At 41.0% G+C, this 13,226-nt stretch overlaps 1 protein-coding gene across 4 annotated transcripts in view; it reads left to right on the top strand.

The window, feature by feature from the left end:
- Positions 1-13,226, top strand: part of GRID1 (glutamate ionotropic receptor delta type subunit 1) — a 609,362-nt gene that overhangs the window by 584,091 nt on the left and 12,045 nt on the right. For 3 of the 4 annotated variants that reach the window (XM_068398110.1, XM_068398112.1, XM_068398111.1), the window contains 2 exons: positions 5,679-5,845; positions 7,221-7,461. In XM_068398110.1, coding sequence (XP_068254211.1) covers positions 5,679-5,845; positions 7,221-7,461 — 408 coding nt within the window. Of the gene's footprint in view, positions 1-5,678; positions 5,846-7,220; positions 7,462-7,719; positions 7,807-13,226 lie in introns of all 4 variants that reach the window. The other variant, XM_068398113.1, reaches the window with a different exon arrangement.

The raw sequence follows: 13,226 nt of genomic DNA, 5'->3' as shown, positions 1-13,226 counted from the left end.
GCGACAGCCAGGATCCCCAAGAAGCATGCAGTGAGTAGCTCTGCTGTCTTATCCCAAGTGGACATTGGCATTGGAATCACACACATTTCTAAGCCATTTGTAAATCTCAGCAAACTGTTTGCATAATACCCAGTGGCAATCAGTTCTTCAGGGTAATTATTAGTTACCACAACATATGTAATAACCTGTGGCTTTTTTCATGGTGGGCAGCCCTTTTTGCTTTGAATGAATGAAGTAATATGATCCCTATCTATTCCAATATATATATCTTTTATATATACACATAAGAGAATTAAACTCTTACTGTATTTTTTAAAAGTCTTGCTTTGGTGGAGACTCTTCTCCCATCCAATCAATTTAGTGCCAAAATTGCTCTGTATCCTTTCTTCTCTTCCTCTGTATCACTTTTGATGAAGTGATCAAAACCAAGTACAGTACAAAATGTGAATGTACCATTGACTTAGGCAATGGCACAGTGAGAGTTTATTCTTTCCCTTTTTTGCTTCCTTCAAAAGGTGTCTTTCCCTTAACGCTAAACATTAAATCAGAGCATTTCTTGATGAACAGTCACCTCTGTTCATTTTTATTATGAGAGTAAAATTAATTTAGAAGTTCAATGAATAGGATTTTTTAAAACTATTTTTTTCCAATAGTTTATTGTTCACAATGAATTTTATATTGTGAATTGTGGTTGCTCATCCATATGTTTTCATGGGTCCTCGTAAATTTCTCCATTTCTTGACCAATCAGCCTTTGGAGTGAAAGCAAATGATTCCTTAAAGCCTGAATATATTACATCCTTTAGTGGCTCCTTAAGTATATTAATTTTTAAATAATTTTGACAGGATTAAATGGTATGTTTTCTTTTTGTTAGAACTTTGTTGCTTCTCTTAAAGCACATTTTATAGATAATAAATGTTATCCAAGCATGTTTTTGAACGATTCCACTAATGCCAGCGTAAAGGTCACTTTTTGGTATTTCTGTGGTACTAGCCATATAATGGGATCAGCTACAGTGACACTCCCTTCTGGCAGTAAACTAGTGATGAATGTTGCATTATTCTTGCACTATTGTCTTTAGTATGGTAGCTCCTTCATAAGTTTCAGATAAATCACAGACATATTAGTCATTAATCTGAAATTCATCTTTTTTCAAGTTATTATTTCTTACCATGCTTTCTTTGAAAAACCATCGTTTTACCATCAGTAAATCAGGATCCTTTGAACGATATTCTTCCATCTTCCTCCACGTTGAAGAGTGACACTATGAGATTGCTTACTGCTTTTCTGAAGTATTACTATTCTCTTTGTGGTCCTTCTTATATCTAGGAGGCAATCTTCCTTGGCCTTTTAATTTTTTATGATTGTGAAGAAGAAATATTTTTAATGTAAGTTTTGCCTAGGGGTTCTTTTTTTCTTAAATCTGTTTTCTTAAACTCTTCAACCAAAGATAAATCTGATGTCTTTGGTGTAAACCACCATAGTAGTTCCACCGGACTGGAATAAATGAGTGCTGCTTTGGCTGAATTTCTGTTAAAGAGGTCTTTGAAAGTTTAACCGAGCTATTTTTTTGTTGTTCTGCAATATGCCTGCATGCCGAGAGTCACAATAAGGCCATAGCAAAGGAGCAAAATATGAAAGCCAATTAAAACTCTAAAGTATAAATTTTAGCTTATTATTCTGTGTTTCATTTCAGTCGTTCTCTATTCAAGTTATCTTACCTATTCTCAACTGGTATTTGCCACATTCCCTTTTACCATCTCTCTCTCTATGTATTATCTTTTCAATGATGTCTGATCACTGGAACATTTTCATTCTATTTTGGGCCCTAAAAACATACAATGCAGGCTTTAGATGGCTGAGCTGTGAATGCAAGAGCCTGAGGTATGGATCTGTGCTGTATTGTGGTCAGGACTTGGTCACATGAGTATGTACATCTGTCATATGCAACTAGGGAGCCTTGATATGTTTCCTGCTCATATATCCCATGGGTCAGTGCCAGGTGCTTCCTGCAATTCTTAGTCTTCCTGCCTTCAGTACCTCTCTGACCTGGAAGCTAAGGGGTATGTACATGTGCATGCACGCATTCTTTCGTGTGACAAAACCGAAAAGTTTAAACTACTTTTAAAGAGTTTTGGTTTGATTTTGTTTGAAAATAAGTGTCAGTTTGATTTTATTTGGGTTTTACTGCTTGCCTAGTGAAGGTATATAAAAAGTAAACATATCTCAAACATACATATGTATGTGTTTGGTTGTGTGTCTTGTACATACATTTTTCGAAGTTTGTCAGTTTTTCTTTAAATTGAACAAATGATACTGCTTAGCTGGTGCAACAGATATTACAGGGATGTGAAGGATGCTGAATTTAGACCACGACTAAACATTTGGTCATAAGGAAGCTTTCCATGCAATGAACACACTAATAGTACAAGGTCTTCACTCTTCAGAGAAGAAATTTACGCAAGTGGAAGAAGTTTTGGTGACAGATCTTCCCTTAGGAAAAAGGGATCTTTGGAGATTATGCTTTTGGCAGTCAGAGAGGGGAAACAGAGTTGAAAAGTATGCATAACTAAGAGTTTAAAACTCAGCTGCCTGTTTATGCTAAAATGATCAGGCTGTCAGAGAAAATAATGCTCTGCAGATGTGATGGCACTGGATAAAATGATTTATGTCATAAAAAATATCAAATTGATATGAAGAGACTTGGTAGACTTTGTTTATTGACCGCTTACAGTTGTAGGACTAACTTAGTATAGCAACTTTGCAAATGCAAGAGAAGTAGACCTTGTCAAAAGATCTGCTATCTAACACTGAAAGTCAGTGTACAAAGCTCTTCTATATATAATAACATACAGAAAACTAAGGCTTGAAAAGTAGAATCAATAATGTGATTTTTCTCTAGACATTGCCTTTTCTAGACATTCAATTGAAATTGAATATTTGAGGAAGACTGTGTTCCTCAAGTATTACTAAGAAAAAGATGAGGAATGTATGACATGTTGCCAGTGTTCTTCTTTTGTAAATTTGAAAAGATGATTTACAGAGAAATTCTGAAACAACTAAAAGATACAGCTATTTAAAACAAACGTACAAAAAAAAAAACAAACCAGAAAAATGCAAGACATGTTTTAGCACAGTGACTTAGGCCAAATCTTTTCTGGGTCTCCTCTTTCTGTACATCCATCAGGCAAGTTTTTGTTCTCTAATAACATAGATTTTGAATAAATACTGTGTACAGTAACAAATGCTGTTGTCTTTGGTCCCACGGGTACTTCTTTTTAATGCGTTTTAACTCGGACAGTTTTCTATCATAGGTAGGAAAAGCCTGTGTACTATTTACCATAGAACACAACCTGCCTGAGATGTGCAAAAATAGGGCTTTTGACGGTCCTTCCCTGCCAGGAACACTAGTGGGACTGCTGCCCATTGCCTGTTGTCCCTAACCACGTAGGAGGCCTATCAGCACCATCGCAGATGTGAAAGCATAAAACGTGAATCATTAAAGCCCATCACTGGAAGAGCAGAGGGCGAGATGCAGAGATTTACCACTAAAACCCCAGTTAGTTATGATCATGGTACATGATCATTCAGAAAATACCTTTGAAAAGCACATTTTAGGCTTCCAAGATGTGGGCTGCTGGCTGAATATAGGCTAGATGCCTTGAGGATCGCTCCCTTGCCATCCTTAATTTTTTACACATCCTTGTGTTGATAGGTCATGAAGCCTTTTCTGGCTGTCGCATATAGGAAAGAGTGATTTGTTTGTTCTTCCCTCCTTTGCACCACCTTTACCAGTTTAGGTAGACAGCCAGGTATAGTATTACATTGCAGATGTGGAAGTCTTGCTCTGGTCTGGTTTCATACAGTGACATTTAAGTGAGAGATATTTTTATGAACATGCTAGTTTAATAAGTTGTGTCAGCTAAATGAATGTATGATTTTAACAGTAGAGTCCCGTGGCTCCTATTTGAATAACTCCTGTAAGGCCCATACTGTAGTTTAGATTTTAATGATGTTTTGTACTAGTATAGCAATAGCTGTCTGTGGCTATATGCATTTATTACTGTCACTCTGAACTGACCAGGGAGGCGGCAAAGGAGAAAGTGGGGACAAACCCACAATTGGGGCATACCCTTAACAAAAAAATATTTTCAAAGTGGTCAGTACAGGCTCATTTAAATCTTACCAAAGAGGAAGGATAATACATTTTTACTCTGGTTTAACTCAGAAGCAAATGAATTTGGGGATCGTTGATTGCCTTCATGCAGATAAAAGGGAAGGGAGGGAAAGAGGTGGATTGTGGCAAGAAGCTTACAGAAAAGCCAGACAACATAATCTTTCTTTTCCCTGGATTCTACCCACTAGAGGATAACTCACCCATTTGATTTATTGTCATGTTTAAACAACTGTCAGGGACTTCAGAAAGCTATGGTTTATATCAAAGCATGGTGAAATAAAATTAGCTTAATTGCTCAACTGAGGAATCCAATACAATCAAATAACAAAGGGAGTCTTATAGGCTTACAAGTGAATTCAAAACTGAGCTTACAGAGAAACAGAAAATATGCAGAAGGATGAGCTAATTCCATGTCAGAGCTGCAGCCATTCGCTAGGGGAGCTTGGTGATTCAGTACCCATAAAGAAATATATGCAGGACTTCAGCTCCCTGCCTTGCTGTTCTCTGACCTAAAGAAAGATCTGAAATCACCTGAAGTTTTTTTTTAAAAAAAAAAAATAAAATTCTTGGAAGTCTACATTCCTGACTACTCATTTATTTGCATTAGATGTTCCAGCCCATCTGTTCCGTTGTGCTCTGTATGTTCACTAGAGACTTAAAAACATACTACTTAAATATATTAGGAAACTAATGATTACTTTAACCAAACAAAATGATGACTTTTTTCCTTACTGAATCCCTATCCAGAGATGATTCTTACATCTTATGTTAAGTAAGGTGATTTACATTCATCGTATGCACTGCGCGCAGGCACTGGTTTGAATCCCAATTAAGGCTGACATCTAAGGACATCTGTGTGGGCGTGTGCTAAAATAAAACAATATTTGTCCCAAAACTGAGATAATAGGAGATGCTGGTGACTCTTCTTACCTGTGAAAACAAGAGGGAACTCTAATCTCAGAGCGTGCCTTTTGTTGCAGGACTAGCATAGCTCTCAGAAGGGGCTTAGTTTATTTACTTGTTTATATGAGGAGAGCTGTAAAGTTACCATTTTGGTGACTGTGATGACTAGGAAGCACCACTTAGTACTCATACTGTACCCATCTGGTTACATAAACGTATGGAACCTGTCACACTCCTGATAATCCTTGTCTCCTGCAAAACATACATCAAATTTCATCAGCCAAGGCAATAGCTTTCATTTATAATTAATTACCTGTTGTGTAAGCCTTGCCTACACTCACAGTTGGCTATGTTATCCTACATATTCCTGTTAAAAATGGAAGACATTTTAACCAGGTTTGATGTAGATGAGGTATTGCTGGGAGGAAAGAGCATTAGAAATCTATTAAGATGTTGGAGGTCTACAGATAAACTGTAACCTAACTAAATACTACCATGGAGTAATGACAAGCTCAGGGTTTGTTTGTTTGCTTGGTTTTTGTCCTACCTAGAAATGTAGTTTAGTTTAGATTTTGTTGTGTTCATGATGTATTTACAGGCAAAGAAAGGAAACTATGCTTTCCTGTGGGATGTGACGGTGGTGGAATATGCTGCGCTGACAGATGATGAATGCTCTGTGACAGTCATTGGAAACAGCATCAGCAGCAAAGGATACGGAATAGCGCTCCAGCATGGAAGCCCCTACAGAGATCTTTTCTCTCAGAGGTAAACTGAAACAAAGCTCGTTTTACAGGATTCCTCTCTACAACCAGCAAGACATCCCATTTGTGGTTCGCATTAATTTTGGCAATTATTGAATAAATGACAGTGAATAAGTGACAGCAGAGAGGTTATGAATTCAGGCTTCAACAAAGCTGCTACTTTTACTCCATGTGCATCTGCTCAGGGAGGAGGGGACTGGAGGCTGTGTGTGGCCTCACACCTCCAGGCAGCACTGCCTCTGGCAGAAAAAGGAGTGGTGTCCTCAGAGCTTTGTACAAGCTAGGGGAGAGACTGAAGAGAGATCTTTGATTCATGCTGTGTTTTGCAGACTATGAGGCAATGTGTTGCTCCCTACAGTAAGCAAGGAATAATGCCCTGGTTTATCCTTTAGGGTGGAGAGAAGACAGGTCGAAGCCTCACAACAGTACAGGAAAACAAGAATTGCTGAGTATTGCATGGGGTTGCCAAGACTATGAGACTATAAGAGTATGCCATTTAGTGATCTCTGAGCTATCAGCTGGGAGTACCTTTTTCATGTGAATGTGTACACTGAAATGAAGACATGCAGTTGTGCAGGCATGTGTGGCCTTAGCAGAAGGTGAGCGGGTGCTCTGCTCCCGGCAGAGAGCTGAAGCAAGATTTCCCCATCTCACTCCTTTATAAAAAGGAGTAAAATTCCATCTGCATAACCAGAGACAAAGCTGCCTCAAGAGAAAAGATTGTTAGTAAACAGCTAAAACAGTTATCAAACCAAAACCAAAATGAATTATTCATGGAGAGAAGGGACACTTCACAAGAGGCAAAACGATTAATTAGCAACTATTAACACAGTAATTCAGTCATGAAGTAACAGAATTGAAGTAAAATCCTTTTGAATAAACTACATATGTTGAATTGAGTGAGCTGGTCGCTGCTTGAAGAGATTTGTATGAAGTGATGCACAATAGTAGCATGTTTAGTCTCACATGATTTTGAAATTATTGTGGGAGAGCAGCAGTGGAGTGGGTTGAGCATTTTGCTAGTGGGACCAGCTGTTGCAGCTGAATGTAGCCACACCAGCCATGACTAACTGGAATGTGGTGATTTCCCTTGGAAATGCTTCTTGCATTGCAGTGGAATTTTTGACAGTCTGTTCTTTCTCTAAAGTTACCCAGTGGAGTTTACCTGCTGCTGTGAGTAGAAAGAAATCCTGGTATAACTGAGTTTCAGAAATCCTGGTATAACTGAGTTTCAGATGAAGAATAGTACATGGTGGTGGTGGGATGGAGTTTTGAATTGTGGGAGGGTAGATCTAAGAGTTACGTGACATACGGAAAAGCCAAAAAAACTGTGAAAAAGTATCATTGAAAATAATACTCATCTCTTGAAATTTCTGCAGGATCCTAGAGTTGCAAGAAAGTGGAGATTTGGATGTTCTTAAACAGAAATGGTGGCCACGGATGGGACGTTGTGACCTGAATAGCCATACCAATGCACAAACAGATGGGAAGGCACTCAAGCTTCACAGTTTTGCAGGCGTTTTCTGCATTTTAGCAATAGGCCTTCTTCTTGCATGCTTGGTGGCAGCATTGGAGTTGTGGTGGAACAGCAACCGTTGTCATCAAGAAACACCAAAAGAGGTCCATAACTTTTATTCTTATCACAATTAAAAGTAGAAAACACAAACGAGAGAGCGAGTGGAAGTTGTGGGATTTTAGGTGCTCTCCTACAATAAATCTGATTTATTTTGATTTGCCATACTAAGCTTTGCATATAACTTTTTGGGTGGTTGTTTCTAAACAAATAAAAAAAAAAAACAAAAGGTGTCTTTTGTGCACATGGAAGGTGCCAAACTGACAGCCCTGGAGACTAAAGTCCTCTATTTATTTATAGAGCAGATACAGCATGGGGAGCAGCAGTGCAAACTTCCCCACATTGCCCCACCAATGTGCCTCAACCCTGACCTGGAGAGACCACCTTTAGGGGTAAGAGAGTAGTTCAGAAACATGCCCTCGGCCTCTCTGCTGTGAGTGATGGGGGGGCCAGTCACGGGCACACAGTTGTGCCATCCATGGTAATGTTTTCTCTGATCTGAGACTCCATCCATCAGCTGTGAGAACCATGTCCATCCTGCACAGCTGCCACCAGCTGGTAGCTGTTTTCCTTCATGGCTGAACAAGGCTGAGTTTGAAGAGGTACATGAGCAATTAAAAATAAACCAGCTAGTTATTAATTGAATAAGCCATATTGCCATGACACTGTTTAAATGCTTCCTTTCTTTTGAAATCAGTTTTATTTTTAAAAGTAGGAGCCTCTGAGTAAACCGACCTTCATATGACATATTTTACCTAGGAAAATACATCTGAGAATTTCTTCGTTTTGAAGTTTTCATGCACAGCAGTGAATAATAGTTAGTAATGCTATGATAGAATTATCAGTCCATACTAAGATCTGTCTTGCATGAAGCCTGTATTTTTTTATATAGATTAAATGTTTAACAAACTAACCTCTTTTAATTTTGGAGACACTAAGGCATTTGTTAGGTGCTTTCATCTTGGAACAGATGTTTGTTACAAGCAAATAATAGCAGTGAGCTGCACGACAGCTGGAAAATAGTACATAGCCCATCAATTCCAATCTACGTTTCTCAGGTTGCCAGGAGTACTACACTAATTGACGTACCTATCACCTGTAAGCAATTCTGGCAAATGAGATCTGAAGAGGTATGTTGCAGTCTGTAATGTTGTGAAATATTTATCAGTAAGATTCCATTCTTCTGAGTTCCTGCTTCTCCCGTTTGAATTCATCCATCAAGTGCTCAGTGATAAACATCTGTACCATGTTTGTGGGACAAAACTGCAAAGTCACTTGCCTGTGGCTCCACAACGTACAACAGCAAAAAGGAAATTTTGGTAAAAGGAAGCATGTTTCTGCTTTGCACAATGCAGCACTCCAAAAGCAGGCACAGGGAGAGCACAAGTAGGTAGTCTTGCTTATAAAGAAGCTTTCATATGAACGGAAGTGCATATTTAATTGCTTTTTGGTTAAATACTGTAGCATTTTGCCCTGCTGCCTTGTAGAAGTCACTCCTGCCGTAACCCCAAAGGCCCCACCCCACGTTAGTATTGCTGAAGCCTAAACCCTAGCAGTGGACCGGTCATTACCCACTGTGAAAGCCTGGCAGGGCATGGAGCAGGCACGTTGTCTAAAGTGTCCTCATGCTGTGTGTGCACAAGTATTTGTCTTGCCATACTCCACAGCGTGTTCCCCTCTCTACACTCAGGGACTCGCCTTTGTGCGTTTTTGTAGAGTGAGATGAGAATATGCCCCAAAGGCAGTTTCATATAGTAGGTAAGGTGAAATAATTCACTCTTTTATTGCAAGGAGTTTTAAATAGTCAGTTTCCATCTCTGAAAAAGGAACTCAGGCACTCTTCCTGAGTTTAAATATTTTCTTTTTGCCCATCCTCTTAATTTCTTTTTATGTCTGTAAGAAGGATTATTACAGATCCCTGCCTACCCCATCCCATCTTTTCTCCCCTTCCCATCCCTCTCCTCCTCCTCCCCTTTCTCTGCAGTGCGTTCTCCATTAGGGTTGCTCTGTACATCCTCTTTTGCTGTTTCTGTGACAAACAACAGAATACTTTTAAGCTTATATTTGTTAATTAAAGTTACCTATAGGGTAAAGCTGTACTTGGGAAGATCACCTGTGTGTGGGGCTGGGCCTGCCCTTAGAGTGCAGCCAGTCTGGGTTAAGGGAGGCAAATTAATCTCAGGTGCAGCACACAGGAACAGGCTCAGAAAAGGTCAGTGATGCGGGTGCTGCTGAGTGAGGAGGGACAGTCAGCGGGAGCCCTGGCACAAGTAGGTGTTACGGTTGAACGAGAAGGTTCGTGTTCCCGAGGAGAGGGTGCGGGGATGAGGGCTCACAGGCTGAGCTGGCCAGGAGGCAAGCGCGAGGAGGGAATGTGGGGCAGGTGGGACAGAAGGTGAGGGGTCCCCAAGGACGGCGGGGTGCAGTGAAAGGTGGCTGGAAGCACCGCTGGCTCGGGTCAGAGCAGTGCGAGGGAAGGGTGGTGCTCCCCGGCGCCAGGGAGGGGCAGCACCCTCGGGGGTCCTCAGCTGACCCGTGACACAGCCACGCTGTTGGCACCACCCACGCTGTATTTCCGCCCCGACCCCCTGCAGCCCGGGCCGTGGGACCCGCTAACGGTAACCCCAGCGCACCCCCGCGGCCCGGCGGCGGCAGCCCGGGTCGGGGTCCCCGGCCGGGGGTCCCGGCCCCTCTCCCGGGGCGCGCAGCGGGCGGGGCCGCGCGCCGCCTCCTGATTGGGCCGGGCGGCCGGGACACCGTGCGGCGGGAGCGGGCACGTGACCTGCCCGCCCGCGGCTGGTGGCCGCCCCCGGGCGCGATGGCGGGGCGGGGGGCGGCGGCCACAGGGACCCGGAGGTCAGCTCCGATAAAGCAGCCGAGGGGTGTAGCAGGCGTTAGTGGGTAGATGAGCGGGGAGAGTTGTTTTGTGTACTGCTGGTGAGGAGGGGTTGAAGCCACATTGCTAATGGCTGCTGTGATTAAGCTAGGAGACAGCGTTTGGTGTGCGCTGGTTGGAGATTTTCGGTGTGTTGAGGAGAACGAAGTTTCAAAACTCTGGAAAGGAGTTTTGAAACTCACCCTCATCCAGGGGTGAGGGGAGCGCCGAGTCCTGGGGACCCTTCTGCTGGAGCCGGGAGCAGCGGCTGAGCATTGCTTAGGGGACCGACAGCAAAAAGAGGGCTGGATTTCCAGGAGGAGTGTATTCGGGGTCTCTTATTCTGCCACTGTGTATTATCGAGCTTTCTACAGCAACAGCCATAGTAACAGAGCTATGGCACCCATAGTGTATGCAGAGCATTGAAATTGCCTCTTAGCTGCATCTGATACTCCAGCCAAGTCGTTAGTTCAGTAACAGCTGCAAACTTAAGTCAAGCTGCTGATTTTCTTCTGCTTTGGGAAAGGCTTTGGCAAAACACGATTGTTGTGATATCACCTAAAACTTGTGGGAACTGGATTGTCTCCCAACCATTTTCTTCTGTGGAGTGCAGAGCTTGTGGAGGGTCACGGAAGGGGCTGGTTTTCTTGCAGCCTAAGCTTAGACTTTGATGTCTCCTCACGCAGAAGTCACTTCATGAGGTGAAGGACAAGGAGGCAGTGTTTGGCTTCTGTGACCCTTGCCCTCTTAGGAGCTTTATAAATCCATTGTAGGAAATTATAGTGGATTCAGGATTGAATGAGGAGTTGTCATAACTTGCGGAGTCCTTGTGTAACATACTGTCTTTGGCTTGACTCACTTGGTAGGCTGTATCATGCCAACAATTCCCAAAAAAAAAAGAGACGTGTTGGGAAGATGGATGCACAACTGCTCTAGCAGATTCATGACAGGGTTGGGTGGCCATGCAGCTTGCTGGAGAGAGAGAGAGGATTTTTTTAGAGACTATCATTTTGTGTGTCGAGGGTCTGTGAAGTCTGTGGTTGGAAGAACGTGTACAGCCTTCCATATTGTTGGAGAAATGTTTTCAGCTGACATTAAAGTGTCAATATTTGCCAGTTTGTTGTCTTTTCCTCTTCTGCTTTGTATTCCTTTGGCTTTTGTGGAGTTTAGCCTGAGCCAATATGTTGAGGTGTTCAAGGACTTGGATGTCTGTGTGGTATAAACCACAACTCTTAATTACAATGACTGTGAAAAATGTAGTGTTAACTATGCAACTGGGAGGAACAGGAAGCCTGTCTTTTGAAACCTGACAGCATAACTTGGACTTTGACATGAATCTAATCTACATTTGTAGAGACTTTATAGGAAGAGTTATGTCAGATGGAGACTACTTTAAACTGGAATATTTTTTGCATTGTTTGCATATGAAGAAAATCTGTCCCACCCAATTAAAAAAATAGTATTGTTTCTACCCATTAACTTAGTTCATTAAGGTAAACCTCCAGGAAAGATGGACTTCCTTTACTTTCCCCAAAACACAGTTGCCATTGGTTCACAATTCTGTCATGCAAGGAATAGTGAAAATTCTTGCTAGAAGTGTGAAGGCTGGGTTGATTTTCCTTTTCAGGATGTTGATACAAGATATTTTTATTTTATTTCAAGCAGATTTATAAAAATGTTTCTAATGAGTTCTGCTGTAAAAATCTTCACGTTATCCCTTTTAATTCTTCACTTAATCCTTATCAAATCAGATTAACAGAAGAAAGATTAGCTCCAACATCAGGAAAAGATGTATAGCTGCAACACTGTGCTGCATTCTTCTATTAGGGCTCAAGTTTGTTGGAAAGATATCTACTAATGTTTAAATGGCATTATTATTTCCTAATTCAGGAAAATTTACATTTGGTCATCTTTTTCAAATCAGCTTTTCTAGAATTTATAATCATCCTCCCCTAATTATTGCTAATACCCAGCCATCCTATACCCACAATGAAATTTAGCCAGCTCATACATCTATCTCTGTGTGTTAAAATCATGAATTTACACAGCTGCTACTCAGCCTGCAATACTGATGCCTAATCTTCTGACTTTGATAAAGTTCAGAAATGTGGAGAGCTGTAAAATAAAAAATGAAAATTAATATTTATTCTGGAATCTCTGTTCAGTTATGCATGTGTAGTGCATGAAGATTTTTGGTTCTTTACTGGTTAAGGAATAGCATAATTTTCCACCTCCTGAGTTGCTACTAGTCATTGCTTCTTAACTTCAGTCAAATTTATAATTCATTAACAATCACAGTCTTCACAGTTTAGTTTGTGGTGTATTAACTTTCTCATGCTTCTGCAAGATCATTTTATTCAATGAACTGTTTTCACTTTTCTGTTCTCACTTTTTGTTTTCACATGATTAAAAGGGGACAGCAATTCAGGTACTGTCCAGAGCAGGAACAGACTTGTGTACTAGTAACAGCATCTTACAATTCCTGTTTCCTGCTACTCCTGGCTTAATAATGTTTTAAATGTTATTGAATCTCAGAAAGTCTAGACTCTGCAATGCTTTCTAGCTCTATAGGGTAGTGGGAGGTAGCAAAATTACCCTAAAATTATCACAAATATCTTGGCAGTATGCAGGATGAATGAAAGAAAACCTGTATCTCTGTTCAGGACAGCCTTGTATGATCTGCCTTATGTTCCCCTGTTTCCATGTTCGATGATACGCAAATTCCAGCCTACCTCAAAAATCCACATTTCCAGATTTAGCAGTCATGAAAATTACCCACTAGGACTCTTCTCTGGTATTAGAAGACTCTGAAACCCAAAGTACCTTAGAAGTGGAAATAAGAGCTAGCAGATACAAGTCCAATGGATCAAAATTTGTCACTGCTAAGAATTGTGGTTGCACAGTACTCATCTCACTTCAGTTCTCCAACCAGATACT

Source organism: Nyctibius grandis, chromosome 4 (genome assembly GCF_013368605.1).
Source record: "Nyctibius grandis isolate bNycGra1 chromosome 4, bNycGra1.pri, whole genome shotgun sequence".
In the NCBI taxonomy this organism is placed as follows: Eukaryota; Metazoa; Chordata; class Aves; order Nyctibiiformes; family Nyctibiidae; genus Nyctibius; species Nyctibius grandis.
The sequence above is the reverse complement of the archived record's forward strand: the minus strand, read 5'-3'. Positions and strand labels throughout refer to the sequence as shown.